Source organism: Dreissena polymorpha, chromosome 16 (genome assembly GCF_020536995.1).
Source record: "Dreissena polymorpha isolate Duluth1 chromosome 16, UMN_Dpol_1.0, whole genome shotgun sequence".
Taxonomy (NCBI): Eukaryota; Metazoa; Mollusca; class Bivalvia; order Myida; family Dreissenidae; genus Dreissena; species Dreissena polymorpha.
In genome coordinates, this window is record NC_068370.1 from 39,464,721 (window position 1) to 39,482,671 (window position 17,951).

At 36.0% G+C, this 17,951-nt stretch overlaps 1 protein-coding gene across 4 annotated transcripts in view; it reads right to left on the minus strand.

Moving 5' to 3' along the window:
• LOC127862856 (nucleolar and coiled-body phosphoprotein 1-like) overlaps window positions 1-17,951 on the minus strand; it is a 270,717-nt gene that overhangs the window by 3,442 nt on the left and 249,324 nt on the right. For 2 of the 4 annotated variants that reach the window (XM_052402112.1, XM_052402111.1), the window contains exons 5-11: window positions 16,552-16,738; window positions 15,279-15,412; window positions 14,750-15,062; window positions 9,885-10,626; window positions 9,063-9,356; window positions 7,073-7,284; window positions 6,339-6,502 (exon numbers count right to left, since the gene is read on the minus strand). In XM_052402112.1, the coding sequence (XP_052258072.1) occupies window positions 6,339-6,502; window positions 7,073-7,284; window positions 9,063-9,356; window positions 9,885-10,626; window positions 14,750-15,062; window positions 15,279-15,412; window positions 16,552-16,738 (2,046 nt within the window). Of the gene's footprint in view, window positions 1-6,338; window positions 6,503-7,072; window positions 7,285-8,603; window positions 8,623-8,805; window positions 8,843-8,886; window positions 8,975-9,018; window positions 9,357-9,884; window positions 10,627-14,749; window positions 15,063-15,278; window positions 15,413-16,551; window positions 16,739-17,951 lie in introns of those variants that run through there. The other 2 variants (XR_008040823.1, XR_008040822.1) reach the window with 2 other exon arrangements.

A 17,951-nucleotide genomic window follows, 5' to 3' on the forward strand; every position in this document is an offset into this window, starting at 1 on the left:
TCTAACATTTAACTGTGTGTTTTTCATACTCACAATGTATATTTTTCAATTAGACTTTAATCCATTGCACCAAACTGTAGACTTCTATTTATTTAATAATTTACATTTTATTTACATTTGTTTTCATTGAACTTAATTACTTAATGCCAATGCATGAAACCCGGTTTTTCCAAAAACTGGCTCAAATGTATTTTGTAATAGTCAATTAACAACTTCTGAGTTTTGATGTTCAGAGAATAAACCACAAAGTAATTAGCCCCATGAGTTACATAGTGACATATCAGAGTGACAAGATTTGTATCGGCCAAAAATCGATTAACTGTGAAATTTTGAGCGGTTTCCATCCAGTAGTAAAAAAGTTTTTCAAAACACAAGCTTTGTAGTGTTTTTCCCAGGTCATTTTAGCGTGGCGAAAAGTCACGCCGCCCTCCCGGATCGCCACGCTGCCCTTTTTAAAGGCAAATTTCGCCACGCGCCCTTTTTTCAAAGGCAAATTTCGCCACGAAATTTGCCTTACGATCTAACTTGGTCCGCAAAATCAGCTTCCTTGATTGTCTGTGACGCTCCGACTGTGCTTGATTTACTCGAGAGGCGTCAACGTCTAATCGACTATATTTAATTGAGGTTACAATACACTAAATGATCGCTTCATGAAGGGCTGTACTCTCTAAAAAAATATCATAGTTGACAGGAAGGCATGTTTTACACGTTTTACCATTATTCGGGTGTTATCTTGCGGAGATAATGGTAGGGAATGAATAGGTGTTCACTACTGAATCCCTGAAATATGATACACGTGAAGACTATAGTAAACCATTGCACTAGAAAAGGTTACATTCCACTAAGAAACGGCCGAAAAAAAAAGTTGCAAAAACAGTCGATTTTGATTTGTGTCAAGTTCTTTCTTGCATTGTACATGACATATCATTTTTATTGCATAAATCGATTCCGCTTAGAATGGCCTTTAAGAAAAGGTATGGTTATGGGGGTCTCTATGTGCAAAATGTTGCATTTATTTTCGCTCAAAGTTGTCGCTTTTACATTGAATTATATAGGGAAACTATTTAGTGTATTATGACCTAAACGCAAAACCAGGTCAAGTCTCAAAGGAGCTGTATTTACAGAAAATCATCATTCTTTTAGTGGGATATGACGCGTTTTGGCGAATTTCACGGAATAAATGCGTTTGTTTCACGAATTTAAGGAGCATCGTGAGTTTTTAAGAAGAAAATACGTTTTCAGAGGAAAATAAGAAAAAAAACGTACAAAAACTCGTCTTGAGCATCTCAAATCGCAACAATGTGTGCTGAAAGAGCTCATGAACACGTTTTAATAGTTGTTTACTTCTTTTTCTACAAAGCTTGTAACAATATTCCAGTATTTTGACCGATTGTAATTACTTAGGGTAATCGTTTTACGCCTGAACGCCCGTTATAAATTAAAGCTCCGAACGCGAAAGCCACATGGCTTATCAGGCGTTATAATAAAATGCATTTTCAAGCATTTCTACGTGAAAGATCGGTCTGAAAATTGGCATGCACATAGAAAATAGGTTTATACGTATCGAGAAGTGCTTATTTTTCGCGATGTTAACAGTAAACGTTGTCTTATAGGTTACAATACACTAAATGATCGCTTCATGAAGGGCTGTACTCTCTAAAAAAATATCATAGTTGACAGGAAGGCATGTTTTACACGTTTTACCATTATTCGGGTGTTATCTTGCGGAGATAATGGCAGGGAATGAATAGGTGTTCACTACTGAATCCCTGAAATATGATACACGTGAAGACTATAGTAAACCATTGCACTAGAAAAGGTTACATTCCACTAAGAAACGGCCGAAAAAAAAAAGTTGCAAAAACAGTCGATTTTGATTTATGTCAAGTTCTTTCTTGCATTGTACATGACATATCCTTTTTATTGCATAAATCGATTTCGCTTAGAATGGCCTTTAAGAAAAGGTATGGTTATGGGGGTCTCTATGTGCAAAATGTTGCATTTATTTTCGCTCAAAGTTGTCGCTTTTACATTGAATTATATAGGGAAACTATTTAGTGTATTATGACCTTGAGCAGATTTAATCTATAACAGTGCTCGATTAGGTCTTACTGGCTGCCCCAAAGCTGTGAATTAGTCATGCGTGAACAACCCCGTGTCAGTATCAATCGATAATGCCGGAGGCTATGTTATACCAAGCGCACTTTTCGCTCGGCAATGTGTACTCCTCCACGATCACGGACTCTAGATTACACGGATATGAAACGGGACCGTTACGCCAAATATCTTGTTGTGTCTAAGTCACGTGACCGTGTCGTAACTATCGATCTTCTATCGAAGCGCCGAGGTTATAAATTTGATGTACCCACTCACGTATTTTGTTAAATTATAGTTTCATTTCTAGGCCGATTTTGACAAATTATATATCATTACAAAGCTTACGTAACGTAGTTTTCAGATATATAAATATATATTAAGTTTTTCTTCTGATTTCGGCAGCCCGGCGAGTTATAACTTTTGCAAATAACATACCGTTTTGGAGTTTTAGAATCTAGATTTACGGTTGACATGTTCGTACTTTATACATAATTGTAGCGTTTATATTTGGAGTTCAGTTTTAAAAATAACATCTTGCTTAGGAGAATAGAATTCTGTATACGATAGAAAAAAAAATGTTTAAAAACGAAAGTAATTAAGGAATGAAGGCGGGAAAATGTAGCGCGCGTTCCTAACGCACTGAACTGATGCTACGGTCTTGGCGATTATGCTTTTGTTTAGATACCGGCCATTGAATTTCCTTTGCCATGATTATTATATTTTTTATGAAATATATTGAAATATTTTTTTCTAGAGACATATCCATAAAGCTAAGTATTAATGAAGCTTAATAAATTTACGATTTCATCTCTTGATTATAACACAGAAAGGGTGTTAATTTTATGATGAAACAGCGTATACAAATGTATAGCGGACCCTCTTGATATTTTTCGGCTTTGCATACTTCAAATATAATGGGTGTCAAAACATTAATCGTTTGTTGTTTATTATCAAAAAGGTAATTATGTAAAATTATATGAAAGGTTATTAACCATAAATTATCAATTAATTAAAATTATTTAAAGATTCTTGAAAATCACGGTCAACTGTCTATGCATGTATATTGAAATATCTTTATAAGTTAACAGAGTTATAAATATATAGAATTCTAAATTAAAACTCTGTATTATTTGTATTTTTCGGAAAGATTATTTAACCCCGTTGTGGTCAAATGAGAATGCTGTTTTTAATTATGTTGTTCCGTACACTACCATACACTCTTTATAGGACTACGAAATGACGGAGTTTTTTTACCGGTACCCGCTAAATACGTTAAATGTTAAGTATTAGATTTTTTAAATGTTTAAAATGTACATGTATAGGTATTAAGGACTTATAATTATTGTGATTTAGCTGGCTGACATCTATACAGTATTTAGTTTATGGCAATCTGTATGGGCAGATGACTATAAATGTTTTCAATACGCTACATATCTTATAAACGCAAAATTGAGTATTTGGCGTTACATTACTCCAAGAAATGACCACTAATACCACGAGAAGACATGGAGGTATCATAAAAAGTGTAAACTGACCAGACATTGCCACCCGTGGTTAGGGACCAATATACAAGTATAGGTCCCTGCTGTGGCGTATGACACCATAGTGTTATTTAGTATTGGTCGGCACAGTATCTGATCATAACGAGATAATTGGCTTGTGCTGAACACAGGGGCAATAAAACCACAGATCTATCAATAAACAAGATTATTGAGATATCTTTTATTGAACACCGCGATAAAAATGCTCAAACCATGGACTCTAGATTACACGGATAAAAAACATGGCAACATTCTCAGAATCATCACTGCTATATGTGTAATCACCTAACAATTCGTCTTAAAATAATTTATATATTTGAGTTGAAGACGATGTACTGTTGTTTAAGTCTGAATAAACTATCTGTCTGCCTGTCTAAATCCAAGCCGTCATCGTCCCGGTGAAAAAAATCTGATTTTCAATAGTTGGACATGATGCCCTGATGTCAAAATACGAAATGACCCGCGTAACACGGACCGTGATTTTCAAGAATCTTTAATAAATTGATAATTTAAGGTAAATAACATTTCAAATAATTATACATAATTAATAATTGCTGATAATAAACAGCAAACGATGAATGTTTTTGACACCCATTTTATTTCAAGTATGCATGCAAAGCCGAATAATATCGAGAGGGTCCGCTATATACGCTGTTTCATCATAAATTTTACACCCTTTCTGTGTTATAAACAAGAGCTGAAATCGTTAATTTATTAAGATTCATTTATAATAAGCTTTATTGATATGTTTCGTGAACAAAATACTACAATATATTCCCTAAAAAATATAAGATGGCAAAAGAAATTAAATGGCCGGTTTTTAAACAAAAGCATAATCGCCAAGACCGTAGCATCAGTTCAGTGCGTTAGGAACGCGCGCTACATTTTCCCGCCTTCATTCCTTAATTACTTTCGTTTTTAAACAAATTTTTTTTCTATCGTATACAGAATTCTATTCTCCTAAGCAAGATGTAATTTTTAAAACTGAACTCCAAATATAAACGCTACAAATTGGTATTAAGTACGAACATGTCAACCGTAAATCTAGATTCTAAAACTCCAAAACGGTATGATATTTGCACAAGTTTAAGTTATAACTCGCCGGGCTGTCGAAATCAGAAGAAAAACTTAATATATATTGATATATCTGTTTACTACGTAACGTAAGCTTTCTAATGATATATAATTTGTCAAAATCGGCCGAGAAATGAAACTATAATTTAACAAAAGACGTGAGTGGGTACATCAAAATGTATAACCTCCGCACTTCGCTGTACGCTAATCGTAAAAGATCGATAGCCACAACACGTTAAAACGCGCGGTGGTAAAACATAAAATGTGTATTTCTTGTGTTTAACTCGCTATAAATCCATTAATAACAACGGGAATATACTAAAAGTTTATTTTTTTGAAAGAGGAATTAATAAGCAACAAGATAACGTATAAACCAATAAAATCGGATGAATAGTTTTTGCATAAGATTGAATTTACTACAGTAAGGGTTAAATACTCGATTCATCTCCTGTCAATATACACTCCGTGTCCACGATATAATCATTACTTCGGAGACATTTGATGAAAAACTCGATGTTATTCTTGTGGCAATTGTGCTTTGCATGCAGTTATATCAAAACATATTTTTTTACGCATAATTACTTTTAAATTCACAAACAAATTTATTCTTTATCGATTTCGTCTTTAAGATAATTAGATCTAATTATTGAAATAATTACCGAGACGTATACCAATTAAACAAAATACGAATCGCGTATACGATTTAACGTTGCTATGCGCACCTGTCGCTTACATCATTTGACATTTTATCAACATGGCGGACTATACAGAATTAAATTGTGACTCGGCAAAAATGGCAAATAACGTCGTAAACGATCGAACTAACGATGGAGATTATACATTAAGAAGGAATAAATGAAATGTCTGTGATAATCAACGATGCATAAAAATGTTTTAGATAGCAACAACATTATTTATTTATTTGTAATCTACTCGGTGGATGTATGTAACGGAAACGAGTGTTTGCATATTGTTAGCGATCAATTTACTCGCAATGTTATTTTAAACATCTGTCGAGATTATTGTTAGAAAATGGGATAAGACAAACATGGTTTCATTTATATGTTAGTGGATCTGTGTATAATCAGATTCATATGCATATATTGCTTTATTATGTTTGTCGTGCTGTACAGTTTATTGAAACAGCATGGAACTTAAATGTACATTGCAAGGTAAATATATTAATATAAATCATAGTAAGTTAAATACATCTATTACCATTAAATGTGCTTGTTTATATGTTATTTTTTCCACAACTGCTTCGTGGAGCAAATAACATGGAACGTTTTTGCCCTTTTTTGCCTAAACTGCGCGCTAAAATGCCCTTTTGGAAAGTAATGCGCCATGCCCCTTTGCCCTCCTGGGAAAAACACTAGCTTTGTTATGTACATACGGATGAACAAAAGCAATTCTTTATGACTCTCACTCAGTGGGGGCATACAATTGAGTTCTTTAATATAATCTACACACTAAGGTTATACAAATGTGGGAGTTGAGTATGAACCACCCAGTCGTTCTAAAATACAAGTACGTAAGGTACGTACATACTTACAGACAATCGCAATTCTTAATGCTTTCCAAGGGCATTAAACAAAAGAGAGAATGAAGTAAGAATACTTTACCAACCTTCCTTGTATCCTCCAGGGTGGTGTACTGGTACTGTGGTGTGAAGCTGGCCAGTGTCTGCTCCTTCAAGTGCCTCTGCATGCTGATGAACTCTCTGGTCAACTCCAGCTGGGACTTCAACATGTCATGGAGCGCCAACATGGCCGGGCTGTATGCTGTCATGGCTGGCAACAAAACAGCACATGTACACTCAACTTCATATTATTGTGTTAACTTTGTTTTTGAAATCAAATCTAAGAATTAGTTATAAAGTTCTCATCTATTTCTATATTTCATAATAAAAACGTGCTTTTAAATTTCTTTCAATAGGCATTTCAATTTTATTGACAAATAAGCTCTAATTGGGCACAAAGCAAACTAGCAACGCAAAATTTTAGAAATCAAGGTTTCACCACAATTAATAAGGCCTAATAAAGAATAAACAACCCATTTTTAGAGATAGTTAAGTAAAACATCAAATAACTGTTTCTTTGAGAGATAAGAAAACGTTCAAAGTTAATGCATGTTTCGCAAATTAAATCTTAAACAAATGTAAATATTTATAATTGAATCATTAACAGAAATGAACACAACTTGAGTAACAATGTGTGAAACTTTTTAAAAAGCCAAGACTAAAATACATGTATGTCACAATAATGCAGGGTATAAAAACCTAATTATTCTGATTATAGTAAGCATTTATATAAGTCCATTGCACATTAAGAAAAATGTATTAATAAATTGCTAGCACTTACCTTCCAATGCATCAGCCGAGACCACATGGGAGGCAATTGGTGTTGGGTCCACAAAGTGAAGCCCGTAAGGGAGCCCAGAGAAAGCCATACCCGTGCCCGCAGGGTTCCAGGAGTATAGGAGCCCGTCAATGGGCGTCTGGACCCCTGCAGTAGCCATGCCTCTGGGCGGGAGAGGGGTCAGGTCAGACCGGGTCGTATTGGAAGGGACCAGGCTAGGGGATAGAATTTAGAAATGCTCTGAGAAAAGGGGGTTTATTGCATGTGCCTCAAGTGTTGTCCCATAACAGGGAAAATATTTTTTGCTTTTCTTGTATTTTACGTTTAAAGGAACACTCCTTGACAAAAATCCAGTGTAGGATTGTCCCTGTTCTGATTTCAAAGGCTTATCTGTGACAACACTTTACACTTATGAATTTAACCCTTTGCATGCTGGGAAATTTGTCGTCTGCTAAAATGTCGTCTGCTGAATTTCTAAAATTAGCATTTTCTTCGATTTTTTTTTCAAACAATACTATCAGAATAGCAAACAGTTTGGATCCAGATGAGACGTCACGTTCTGTGGTGTCTCATCTGGATCCAAACTGTTTGCAAAGACCTTCAAAATTCGGTTCCAGCACTAGAAGAGTTAACCCCCATTTTCATAGAGGGAGGCTCATTTAATTGTGTATGTACTACATCAACCATCATGGCTGTAAAATTGTGGTGTATGTACAATATGCCTATCAAGGCCCATGTGCAATAAATTATAACGGATATTTCTAATATCCAGTTAACTTTAAACGTTAATCCAAGTTATATTAAAACCCATATGCTTATCAAACGTTTGAAAATGAATGAGCATACAAACGTTTCTAGAATGGACATTATAATGGTAATATTGAATTACCATACATAACCTTACGCTAAGCTTATCGGCATTTAGGATTAATGGGTTACGTTCTGAGCAACTGTGTCCAGACACTTAAATGTTGTAAGTGCATGATGAGTGCCACATACTGGAAATAGCTGCTTGCTTGACACTGGTTATGGCTTGTTGTTAATTACAGATGCACAATTGACATAGCCACCAGAACATGCATCTCTTACATATAGTCTTTAAATACAAAATAGGAACACTGGTTATCTAGGGTGTGGTGTGCATTTTTTTTCAAGCTTATTTTTTTATTAAATAAACATGTCATAGTTTGTTTGAAAAGCCACTACACAGAAGTGGAAATGTGTAGGATTCAAATCATGAATGTGAAGCAAATGAGGTCCAGGGTGATCAAGCACTGTATTCATATTACCTCTTGGTGAAGTCCAGGGTGATCAAGCACTGTATTCATATTACCTCTTGGTGAAGTCCAGGGTGATCAAGCACTGTATTCATATTACCTCTTGGTGAAGTCCAGGGTGATCAAGCACTGTATTCATATTACCTCTTGGTGAAGTCCAGGGTGATCAAGCACTGTATTCATATTACCTCTTGGTGAAGTCCAGGGTGATCAAGCACTGTATTCATATTACCTCTTGGTGAAGTCCAGGGTGATCAAGCACTGTATTCATATTACCTCTTGGTGAAGTCCAGGGTGATCAAGCACTGTATTCATATAACCTCTTGGTGAAGTCCAGGGTGATCAAGCACTGTATTCATATTACCTCTTGGTGAAGTCCAGGGTGATCAAGCACTGTATTCATATTACCTCTTGGTGAAGTCCAGGGTGATCAAGCACTGTATTCATATTACCTCTTGGTGAAGTCCAGGGTGATCAAGCACTGTATTCATATTACCTCTTGGTGAAGTCCAGGGTGATCAAGCACTGTATTCATATAACCTCTTGGTGAAGTCCAGGGTGATCAAGCACTGTATTCATATTACCTCTTGGTGAAGTCCAGGGTGATCAAGCACTGTATTCATATTACCTCTTTGTGAAGTCCAGGGTGATCAAGCACTGTATTCATATTACCTCTTGGTGAAGTCCAGGGTGATCAAGCACTGTATTCATATTACCTCTTGGTGAAGTCTTCTGTATAGGAAGTATAATCCTCTGTGTATTTATCCTCCGACCTCTCATCAGAGTACGACCGCGTGTACGTCTCAGTGTCCGTCTCGCTGGTATGCTCAGACTCACTGGCCACCGTCTCGTCTGCACTGTACCTAGTTTTCACCTCCGACGCTGAAGAGTAGCGCCGCTCACTACTGTAGCCAATCTTCTCGGAAATGCTGTCAAAATCATCCGTGTACGTCGGTACATTGGGTCGCACTTCGTCAATCTCTGATGCTATTTCAGTTGCACTATCATACCTTTGAAGAGAAATAATGATGTGTCTCATTAATAATTTAGTCTTGTCTATTAAGTTAATTTTTAGTTTGCAATAAAGTTGGAACATGCTAATGTGGTTTAACCAAATTCATAAAGTATGGAAATAACCAAATATAGGTCATAAAAAAGGAAAATGTTAAGGTAAACAACAGGTCAGACGATTTTGGTGTGCTGATGGTGTTTACAAATATCATCCATACAACTTAAAAGTTTTATAGCAAGAATTATTCTTGTCATACAAAACATGTCATTATGGGTCAACCTCCTACAAACAGTAGAACAAACAAAGAAAAGGATAACCCATTAGCTATATGCCTCCTAGCAACTGTAGATGCTGGGACATCATCATGGAAAAGTATAAACTTTCAATATGAATAACTTACTGAGTTTCATTTTTCATTTAATAAAAAAAGAAAAACTCATTAAGACCTAGAATAAAAAAAATCTTTTCAATGACATATATTTATTTTCATGTTTACACTTGGTCTCCACATTTCATCAAAGCTTACCTGGCTCTGTATGGTTGCTCTGTTTTTATCTCAGAAATCTCACTGGCCACCTCCTCCACTTCTGTGGTTGCCACGTCCTCACTCTCGCTGCCTTTCACCGACATCTCACCTAGAAGATCCTCCACTGTCTGCAGGCCATATGCACTAAAAATATCAGTCCCACTGGATTTCTTACTTTGAGGTTTTTTAGCTGAGCTTTTACTTATTTCTTTTCCTTTCTTAGAGTGTACTTTCTTGACTTGTTTATCAGACTTTTTGGGGCCGCCTGATTTAAACGGAGAATCAACTGATGATCGAAAGATAGATCCCTCGTTACTTGCTCGGAATGGGGAATCAGCAGATTTAGCCTTGAAAAGAGGCGGACTGACATTATTTGACGACCTTAATGGTGACTGATTCTCTTTGTTGGCTTTGAACGGCGACTCATTCCGTTCCTTCTTCTGTCCATCAGTCCTAGCTTTAAACGGTGACTGACTACTATCCACTTGTCTCAAGAGCGATTTCTCTGTCTTATCTCCCTTGCTTTTACTTGCTGATACAGCTCTAGACCCATCATTTGCAGATTTCGATGGTTTAAATGGAGAATTAATAGTCTTCTTGTCAGTTTTTAGTTTTCCCGCTGAGCGTGTGGTTTTGCGGGCTGTTGAACGGATGGTAGAGTCTGAGTGGGACAGCGGGGTCTCAGGGCGGGGAGGCAGGTCTTCTTGTATTGGTGGTCCCAACTCATCTAGATCCATTATCACTGTAATCAGAAATTCACAATATTCTTCAATTTTAAATTCTTAATTTGTCAATAAACTGTAATAAGAAACTCAAATTTCACATGCATAGGAATTGAACACAAAGAGTGCTAGTCAGATCTCTTTAAAAGTCATGCGCCAGAACAACAAAAAAATGTGTCCTTATCAATAAATAATGATGCATTAAATGCATTATACATAAATACAGTACAGTACAGTAAATCACCTTTATTTCCTCCACCACTAGTCCAAAGTCCTTGCCATTCCTTGTCATTTTTAAGTATTTATTACCAGGTAGTATTTAGATTAACACAACGTATCTCACATGTTCATTTCATAAGTTTGCATTTAAGCCTATCAAAGCATTGCAATAACCAGCACTCATTATATAATTGATGTTAATATTGTTCAGTATGTTTCTTGGTCCTGGCAAATTCAAAATAATGAGGTTCAACTTTATTCATAGAGTAGCTTTTACAAAGAAACAATTCTGATATTCTATTCACACTGACAACGTATTTACAAGAGATGACAAAACAATGAAAATGCTATTCTAACAATAACATGCAACAATTATATGCTCACAAGTGTAGACCAAAAATAACAAGATATGTGTTTGTCAGAAATACTATGTCCCCTTTTGCGCCACTTTGAAGCTATATATTTGACCTTTGACCTTGAAGGATGACCTTGACCTTTCACCACTCAAAACGTGCTGCTCCATGAGATACACGTGCATGCCAAATATCAAGTTGCTATCTTCAATATTGCAAAAGTTATTGCAAATGTTAAAGTTGGGACAAACAAACAAACAAACACACAAACAAACAAACCAACAGACAGGGCAAAAACAATATGTCCCCAACTAAAGTGGTGGGGGACATAAAAATACAGAAATTAACTGATTGTATTGTGTTTCATTTGTGAAGCAACCAATACCAGTTTGCTAAACAAGAGGGCCTGAAAGGCCCAAAGTCGCTCACCTGACAGGGCTCAACATTAACATAACAACCAACATGCCCTGCCGGGCAAGTACTTAAAAAATCTACTTGCCCTCAAGATGTTAAGCCACTTGCCCAAACATAAAATATCACATTAACTGTGAACCTCATTTTTTTAAATAAAGATCAACATGATACACCACTAAACCTTTTTTTATTTTTGCACATTTAACACAATTATTTCAGCAATTAAAGTCTAATTAAAGTCTAAATAAATGCTCTTTGTTCTTTTTGCACTTGCCCAGGAAGACAACTAGATTATAAAATAACTTGCCCAGACCCAACTTTTACTTGCCAGGGGCAATAGGACGACTGTTAATGTTGAGCGCTGCCTGAGATTCAAAGGAACTGATCTGTTCTGTGCAGCCCAAGATGTCATTAGAACAAATGTTCTAACAAACTGGCATGACTAGTGAACACCCTGGCAGCCACGTTTTTCAACAGACCAGAGCCATTTTCATACACATCCAAGATATCATTTAAACAAATATTCTGACAAAGTTTCATGAAGCCATATAAGGAAAAAGTCCCGGCTACCTGGTGGCCATGTTTTTCAAGCAACTGAAACCATTTTCAAACTTGTCAGAGATATCACTGGGACAAATCTTCTGACCAAGTTTCATCATGATCAGACAATAAATGTGGCTTCTAGAGTGTTAACAAGGTTTAACTAAAGCTATATAAGGAAAAATGCCATGCCCCTTGGCGGCCATGTTTTTCCACCAACCTGAACCATCCATGATATCATTGGGACAAATTGTCTGGCCAAGTTTCATGATGATCGGACAAAAAATGTGGCCTCTAGAGTGTTAACAAGGTTTAACTAAAGCCATATACATTGTATAGCCATATAAGGAAAATTGCCCCGCCTCCTGGTGGCAATGTTTTTAAAGCAACCAAAACCATTTTTGAACTCATCCAAAATATCATTGAGACAAATCTTCTGACCAAGTTTGGAAAATAAATGTGGCCTCTAGAGTGTAAAAAGGTTTTACTATAGCCATATAAGGAAATATGCCCCGCCCCCTGGTGGCCATGTTTTTCAACCAACCGGCATCATTTTTACACTCGTCCAAGATATTATTAGGATGAATCTTCTGACAAAGTTTCATGATCGGACAATAAATGTGGCCTCTATAGAGTGTTAACAAGATTGTACTATAGCCATATATAGCCATATAAGAAAAAATGCCCCTCCCCTTGGCAGCCATGTTTTTCAAGCAAACGAAACCATTTTCAAACTCATCTGAGATATCATTGAGACCAATCTTCTGACCAAATTTCATGAAGCTTGGACAATAAATGTGGCCTCTAGAGTGTTAACAAGGCAAATATTGAAGCCGCACAGCGGACGACGGACAAAAGGCGATCACAAAAGCTCACCATGAGCACATAGTGCTCAGGTGAGCTAAAAAAGTATCCAGCAATATATAATACAAGAATCCTTAATATTAGTTGAAGTTTGCAACAAAACACTTGTTCTACATTCATGCACACAATACCGGTAAACCAGATTGACGACAACCAGAGAAGTCCCAGACCATACTAAAAATTCAACAAATTAAAGCACAAGGAAAGAAATAAATGAAAATGCCTATGTTCTTGAAATGTAATACAATTTAATGAGTGCAATGTGCATGTCTTACCAACTTGTTTCCTTTTTCTGGGACTTGAGAAGCCTTTTAAAACAAAAGAATAGCTTAACAACAATTTCAGGCACATATTAACTGGCCTTTTACTAGGATTTGTAAGACAGGAATTAGACACTAATATGTACTTGCTATATACTATTATCTGTAAAATTGCACACACATATATACTTGGTTATGACTAAGACCTGTTTAACAAATGTTTCAAGCACATGTGTTGTTGCTTATTACTAAAACCTGTTCTCAAACTGTTTCTGACAAATAGTTAATTGCTTTTTTATCAAGATCAGTTTCTTATTTTCAGATGCAAAGATACCATTTTATCTTGAAATTGCTGTTACCGAACTTTTCTTTCTGATGAACAAAAATGTGTTATGATCGTAGTATGAAGAACAGTTTGATAAATTAATATAGCGTATTTAAATCAATTATACTTTGCCATTTGCAGAATAAGCCAAGGGAAAAATACAGATATTTGCTTTAAAAAGACTGCTAAGTTAAGTTTTTCTTAATAAAATCCTAAATTTTTCCAGAATGAGAACAATTCAGATATAATGCATTTAAATTGTCTAAACAATATTTAAAAATAGGATAGACCTTTACACTTATATGTTACCCCATAATCTTCCATTTTAAATTTATATGTGACAAATTATTCCCCCATTTTACATGTACATGTTTATATATAACCTCATAATCTTCCATTTTACATTTAAATGTTACATCATAATCTTCCATTTTAGATTTAGATTTATATATTGCCTCATAATCTTCCATTTTATATTCATATATTGCCTCATAATCTTCCATTTAAGATTTATATATTGCCTCATTATCTTCCATTTTATATTCATATATTGCCTCATAATCTTCCGTTTTAGATTTATATATTACCTCATAATCTTCCATTTTAGATTTATATATTACCTCATAATATTTGTTCAATAAACTTCTAAATCATACTATTCATATCACAACCATGTAGTTGACAATACCATTAGGGTGAACTTGAATGATTTTTTTTCAAATGCCGTTTGATTTCATTTCAGGATATAAACTCAAAACAATCATGTTAATTGTAAAGCAAATATTTTTTAAACAAAAAAATCAGCTTTTAAAACATCATTTGATTTATACAGTATGTTAATGATGTAAGCGCACAATTCCAAATAATGCATTTATGTTTACAAAATATAACAAAGTAATAATACTTGTGCCTTGCTCTGTTTAAAAAAGGTTAAATGCATGTGTGTAAAGTGCTGTCCCAAATAATCCTATGCAGTTCACACAGGCAAATCAGGGACCACACTTTCCCCTTTTATGAATTTTTCATTTAAAGAACGTCTTAGGCAGAAAGTGATGTCCCTGATTTGCCTATCCAGACTGCACAGGATAATCAGGGATGGCACTTTACGCACATCCATTAAACCCCCTTTCACAGGGCGAGGCTAATATATATGATAAACATCACCTACCATTGACACCAAAGTCAAACTCATCAGCCACCTCATCCATGATAGACTCTGCCACATTAGAGTCATCTGAGAATGACCGCCCAACCCGGGGAGACGGCGACCTCCGTCTCAGGCCTGGGGAATTCCGAGGACTGAGGGATGGAGTCCGTCTTATCAGTGGCGGTTTATTTGTTGGTGATGGCGACCGATTTGCTTTGTCTGCTTTCGCAGCGGGTTTTGCGCCTTTCTGTGGGGTGGGTTTTGGAGATGGGGAGACACTGCGACCTACATTTGGAGGCGGGGAGGGTGTGTGTCTACCTGGTCTTCTTTTGAACTGCAAAATAAACAAGTTGCTTGCACAATCACATCTATGATACCTGTCACTTTTGAATAGCTTAACTGTAAAAGCAAACACCACATAGTTAAATTAACCTGCTGCTCAGGTTTTTCCAAACTACCAAATAGTTTGGCACAAGTAAAGTTCCACTAACCTATTGTTAAGGTTTTTCCAAAGGTTCTAATAGTTTCGCACCAGTTAAGTTCCACTTACCCGTTGTTTAGGTTTTTCCAAACTATCTGATGAAGAAGGAAGACCACCCACAAACTCTGCCAAGCTCTCCTCTTCGGAGGTGAGAACAACATCAGTTGAGTATTTCATGGAGCTCTTCAATTGGAAGGGAGAATCTGCAGAGATATAAAAACAGTCACATAAAAAAATCACATCTTCTGCACATCTATGTTAATATATTAGAAGTTACACGCACTGTATGTTAAAGAAGATGCTGTGTTTAATAAAGGCTGCTGTCCTCGATGGTTTAAGTCAAAAATTAGGTTATTAACAACGTCAAAATAAATTTATATAATCACACTGTGTTCACTGTTGATTGGAAGGATCAAAACATTTAAGCAATGATTATTGATGTCAAGTGAACCTTTAATTTGGGTTAAACAAGTATTTGGACCATCTGAATAAGCAAGTCCAAGCAAAAAGGTATGCCAATGTCAACATCAAAAAAAGGTAGAGAATGCTCATTGATAACATACATTGGTGCACAAAAGCTTTGTGGAAAGCTGTATTGAAGTCCAAAGGTTGGTCAATGTCAAAATGAGGTAAGTGTGATACGGGTGTGTTAATTGCGTTTAAAGACATCAATACAAGAACCAAAGCTTTGTAGGAAGCATCATTGATGCTAAACAAAACGGACAGGCCATCAAAAAATGCTGCACCTTTTAACCCTTATCACTTAGATACGTATTTTGACACATTTGGAGTCCCATAGAAAGTGAAATCTAATGAAATACCTTTCTTACTAAATTCAAGTTTAAAGGCTTCATCTCCAGCCCTAAGATACTGATGAGCAGCAAGTAGCATAAAACCTGAACAGACTGCGAGTTACTCGCAGGCTGTTCTGGTTTTATGCTAATTGCACATATAGCCATTTTCACTTTGCTTCACAGTGGAAAAGGGTTAATGATAGGTGGCTAGCCAAATATCCTCTATTCTCTGTATTATATGGATCAGACGGCAGGCGTGTGATTGAGGAGGTCAGAGGGGAGGAACATTCTGCCCACTGACTTCAGACAATGAGGTATGCATAACAAGGCAGCAACAGGCTTAAAACAGATGTAAAAATAAACACACCTAATGGGTCTTTACATCATGAGTTATTATAAAAACCCTTCTTTACTTCTCATACTAAGTAGGCAAGCTTAATAGTAGTCATTGAAAATTTCCCAGCATTTTTGGCAATGTTGTGTTTTACTCTGTGTTCAATATCAAAGGCAGTTATGTTCAGACACTTTAACATACAATATTGTCTTACTTTGTTTTTGGGGTGCACTCTTGGATGCAGGGGCCTGTGTCTTGGTCCCCTGGGTAGGCTGGGGCCCAGATTTAGCGGGGGCTGAGGATGCAGAGGGTCCGGGTGTTGGGCTGGGTGTGGCCTTTTTAAGGAACTTGCCACCGTCTCGTCCTATCTTCACACTCTCTGTAGTTTGTGACTCAGATAGCTATGAGCAGAAATAATTTCTTAATAAGTCTTGCTTTGGGAAAATGGGGCTTAATGCAGTCTACATGGGTTAATAAGGGACAACACTTTCTGATTTTAAGGAAATTTTCCATTAAAAGAAGTATCTTCTTACTAAAAATATAAGTCTTGCAGAAAGTGTATTTTCTGTTTAGCATGTGTGAACTGCACGGGCTAATCTGGGACAATACTCTATGCACATGCATTAAGCCCTATTTTCCCAGAGCAAATCTCATATTAAGTGCTGAGTTGAAGCTTTAGCTGTCCAGATTTGTTCTTAATAAGTGCACACTCCTTTGTCAACTAATCATAAATCAATTAAAATGAAATTGTACTGGCACATCAAATGCCAGTTAGGTACGGCATAGCCTTCTTCAATAGAATGCGTTGTGATACCTAAAGACCATTGTTAAGGATATCAAGATCAGTCCAAGCATGAGCAAAATATTGGCCCCTTCCTCCCATGACAATTACCCCAAATTTTAAGTTAACCATGAACAATTAATTTAAATGTCACAGAATTAATTATAAATTACTCCCTAAACTGGAAGGCTAGGCTCTTTCCCCAAATCGGCCTAAAAACAAATTCTATGTTTCCTGCAACATGTTGGAAAACACACGGACATGTTTGGTAGTGTTGTTTTTTTGTATCTATATCAAAGCTTTACTTACTCTTAAATTTAAATACAATCTACTTGAATGGGAGTCATAGACCTGGGTCCAGTTTTTCACATTAAAGATCGTGTGCCAAATTTATCCTACCACTTAATGTTATTATAAAACTAGAGGTTTAGAAGAGACAATACTATTTGTCAAACAATGATGTTGTATGGCTGAAAACAAATTAGTCATTTTGGTGCAGACAAATGCTAACTGATTATCCACAGAAATGTACATTTACTTTCGCTAAATTTTCTGAAAATAGTTTGGTTGTTATCGTTAAGTGTGTTTATTTGGAATACCCCCATCTGTGTTGTATGTCAAATCAAGGTAAACAACCAAACAATTCACTTTTTGACATTACTTGCACATTTCACCGGCATCTAAACTTCCATGATATTGCAAATGTTTGTGTTTAAGAAAGTCTTCAACACATTTACATGTACCTTTAATATTGGCTAGATATGCTTTTGAAACTGTAAGTAATTTGTGTAGATTGTGCATTATGGAGTAAAATTATGTTGTTTTTAGATAAA